The following is a 3098-nucleotide window of genomic DNA, read 5'->3' as shown; positions in this document are numbered from 1 at the left end:
CTATGTGCACTCTGGATATAATTTCTATTCACTTTTTTTTTTTTTTTTTTTCAGTACCGGGGATTGAACTCAGGATCTTGCACTTGCCAGACAAGCACTTATTCTACTGAGCTGATCTCCCCGGCCCCCAATTCACTTAAGTCTTGTACCCATTTCTTCAACTTCCAAACTTACATAAAATAAAATCAGTTCGGGTCTCACAAGGATATCAGAGTGATATCATAAATGAGTAATACTAACTCGAGAGTTAATAAGCTTTTAAAATAAGACTTCATGGGGGGGTGGGGAGTGTAAGAACCAGAAATGCTGGACAGAACAAAAACACTTAACTTTTCATCTAGTGACAGTATTTGGACGTCTAGAAAGAATTCTTTTCGTCCCTTATCGTTTGTTGAAGTCTTAGGTCCATCCAAAACCTACTTTTAAAAAACAAAACAATAAAATAATTCTTGTTACTAAGACAAAATGATTAACAAAACAAACAAGCAACTCGGGTGAATACAAGCACAACAACTATTTCTTGAGGCAGACAACCACAGGATTTCAGGGACACCGGGTCAAGTCCTCTTTAATTCTGATAGGGAAACTGAGGCACGGTGGGGAGGGGTAGCGATGATACCCGTGCAGGACCCAGCCTTTTGCTGTTTAGTCCAGCATTTCCTCCCGGAATTGCTGGAAGGCATCCCCCAAACACCTCTGTTATTTACTATCAGAAATTCCTTTGAGTCAGAGCCTTACAAGTCTTTTTATAGCTGACTCTTGTTATTTTTTTCTCCATCTTTTTTAGTGTGTGTGTGAGGGGGGAGACGCTTCCAGAAGTAGAACCTCCTAAGCACTAGACCAAAACCCCATTAAGTGAGGAATGGGAATTGGTGCCAACAGATCCTGAAGCCAACTGTTCAGGTTCAATTATTTCGCCCAAGCCACTCCTAGATTTCAGAGCCTGATAGAGATTTTACTTGTCACCAGAAAGTCATTTCTAATTCCCGAAATTACAGAATAATGGCTGTCACCTTTGCAGGCCATAATCGCTCTTCCCATCTGCAGAGGACGTACTTGGCATCCGTCATGATTTAGACTCATGTGGCAAGTGGTAATGATTTGGCACAAACAAAGTGCTTCAAGGTCTGCTGCTGATGTGCCCTGCAACAAAATGTGCGCAGTGGTTTAGGAAACGTTTGCTGTGATTTTAGTGCCGAGGCAGCCCTCGAGGGCAGAGGTGAGCTTTGGCTTCTCAACCCCAGACTGAGCCCAAAATGAAACTGACAAAAGCATGGCCTCAGTACCTGGGGAAGCGCCTGCAATTTTTTTTTTTCCTTAAAATAAAGCTAATTCCCTCCCCAAGACTCCATCCAGATTAGTTTTTTGTTTGTTTGTTTTCCTTTTTCAGATTAGTTTTTAAAAGCTCCTTGAGCATTTCCGTGCTCAAGGCCTGCCGCAACCCCCCCCCCCCCCCGCGGCCCCACCTCACCCCTCCCACTCCCGCCTGCCGAGTCAGAGGGAGCATTTTAAACAATCAAAGCTTACAACCCTTCTCTCATGTAGGGGTTCACAATGACCACTGCCCACAAAATCTGGGGAGGTCGACAGCGGGGCTTTTAGCCGCCATGTCCCTTAAAGGATAGGGACAGCTGCAGACTGTGTACCATGTTCGTGACAGAGATTCCCAAGGCTGTGGGCAGAAATGGAAAGGGGTGGGTGTGGGTGTGGTGGGGTTCACAGCAGCAAGAGGTGGATAAGTTGCAGAAGAGGGGTGCACAGCAGCAAAAAGGGGATGCAAAGCAGGAGGGCATTCGAAAAAGGTAGCTCAGGCAAAGGTGGAGGAATTGAGACAGTGGCAGATGGGGGTTCAGGCTGCAGAGACGGGATTTGTGTAGCAAGGATGGGGTTCAGGCCACGGAGATGGAGGTTCGGGGCGCAAGAGCGGAACTTGGGGGTTGCAAAGACCGGGATCGAGAGGTGCAAGGACGGGGATCGGGCCACAAGGACAGGGACCGGGCCACAAGGACGGGGATCAGGCCGCAGGGACGGAATCTGGGCAGCAAATACAGGGAGGGTCGGACTGCAGAAAACAGGGGTTCGGGTAGAGATAAGATTAGGGTCAGGAGGCCTCGGGCGCCCGCCAAGAGGATTCTCTGGCAGAAGCCGCCCCTCCCCCAGGCCCTGCGGCCCGCGCCGCCTCCAACCTGCACGGCGGAACCAAGAGGCGATCCGTACCGGCCTCACCAGAACCCAGGCCTGCCCTGAGAGACGCCAGAGCCCAAGCGACAAGGCCGCGGCGGCCCAAACAGCGCCCGACAACCAACCGCCGCCGCCGCCGCCGCCGCCGCCGCCGCCGCCGCCCTCCCCCGCGCTCACCGCCTCCGCCGACGCTCCGCTCCCCGTGGGCTGGGGGCGGGGCCAGCCTCGCGGTAGCGCCAAACTCCACCCCTACCGTCATCCAATGAGACACGCGCGCCTTCGCCCCGCCTTATACCACGCCCCCAGACGTACAGTGTCCCGCCCCGCCGCATGATAGCCACGCCTCCTCCACCATGTTCAATTTCCCGCACATGCGCAAAAAGCAGGGTCGGGCTCCAGAAGCACTCCAGGGTTGGGGCGTCGACCTTCCCACAATGTCCCTCTTAGTCTTCTTGTCACACCCACGAGCTGTTCACCCTTGTCTTTGCTGTTCACTGCAGGGTATATGATGAGGCTAATCCCCAGGACTGGGGACTGAACCCAGCAGTTTGCTTAGAGGTACATCCCGATCCCTTTTTAAAATTTTCATTTCGAGACAAGACCTACCTGATTTGCAGGAAGCTCATTTTGTTTGTCCCACACCCAAGGACCCGCTGTGGAGAGGACTTTGAACGTGGCCCTACTATGTCCCATGGGAGAGAGGTATTAGGGCCAGAAGTGACAACTGGGGGTGCAAAGTGAGCTTCCAGGTCCCCTAAGGGTCTCCACCAGTCCTGGTGCTAAGTGGCAGGATGGGACATAGCAGCACTGAGACCCCAAATGCCCACATTTCTCCTGTGCCTGGGAAAGGTCTGCTGCCACCAGTGACACTGGTGACAAGGGACAGTGGCGAGAGACTAAATGTGGAGCTTCGAAGA

At 51.9% G+C, this 3098-nt stretch overlaps 1 protein-coding gene across 4 annotated transcripts in view; it reads right to left on the bottom strand.

The window, feature by feature from the left end:
- Positions 1–2428, bottom strand: part of LOC101580623 (PWWP domain-containing protein MUM1) — a 22712-nt gene extending 20284 nt beyond the window's left edge. Inside the window, exons 1-3 of one of the 4 annotated variants that reach the window (XM_023716795.1) lie at positions 2359–2428; positions 1014–1143; positions 331–416 (exon numbers count right to left, since the gene is read on the bottom strand). In XM_023716795.1, coding sequence (XP_023572563.1) covers positions 331–416; positions 1014–1070 — 143 coding nt within the window. In that variant the 5' untranslated portion in view covers positions 1071–1143; positions 2359–2428. The other 3 variants (XM_023716794.1, XM_023716793.1, XM_023716796.1) reach the window with 3 other exon arrangements.
- Positions 2429–3098: the final 670 nt, after the last annotated feature.

This window comes from Octodon degus, unplaced genomic scaffold (genome assembly GCF_000260255.1).
Source record: "Octodon degus isolate 3935 unplaced genomic scaffold, OctDeg1.0 scaffold00050, whole genome shotgun sequence".
Classification (NCBI taxonomy): domain Eukaryota; kingdom Metazoa; phylum Chordata; class Mammalia; order Rodentia; family Octodontidae; genus Octodon; species Octodon degus.
This window is presented reverse-complemented; position numbering and strand designations above follow the sequence as displayed.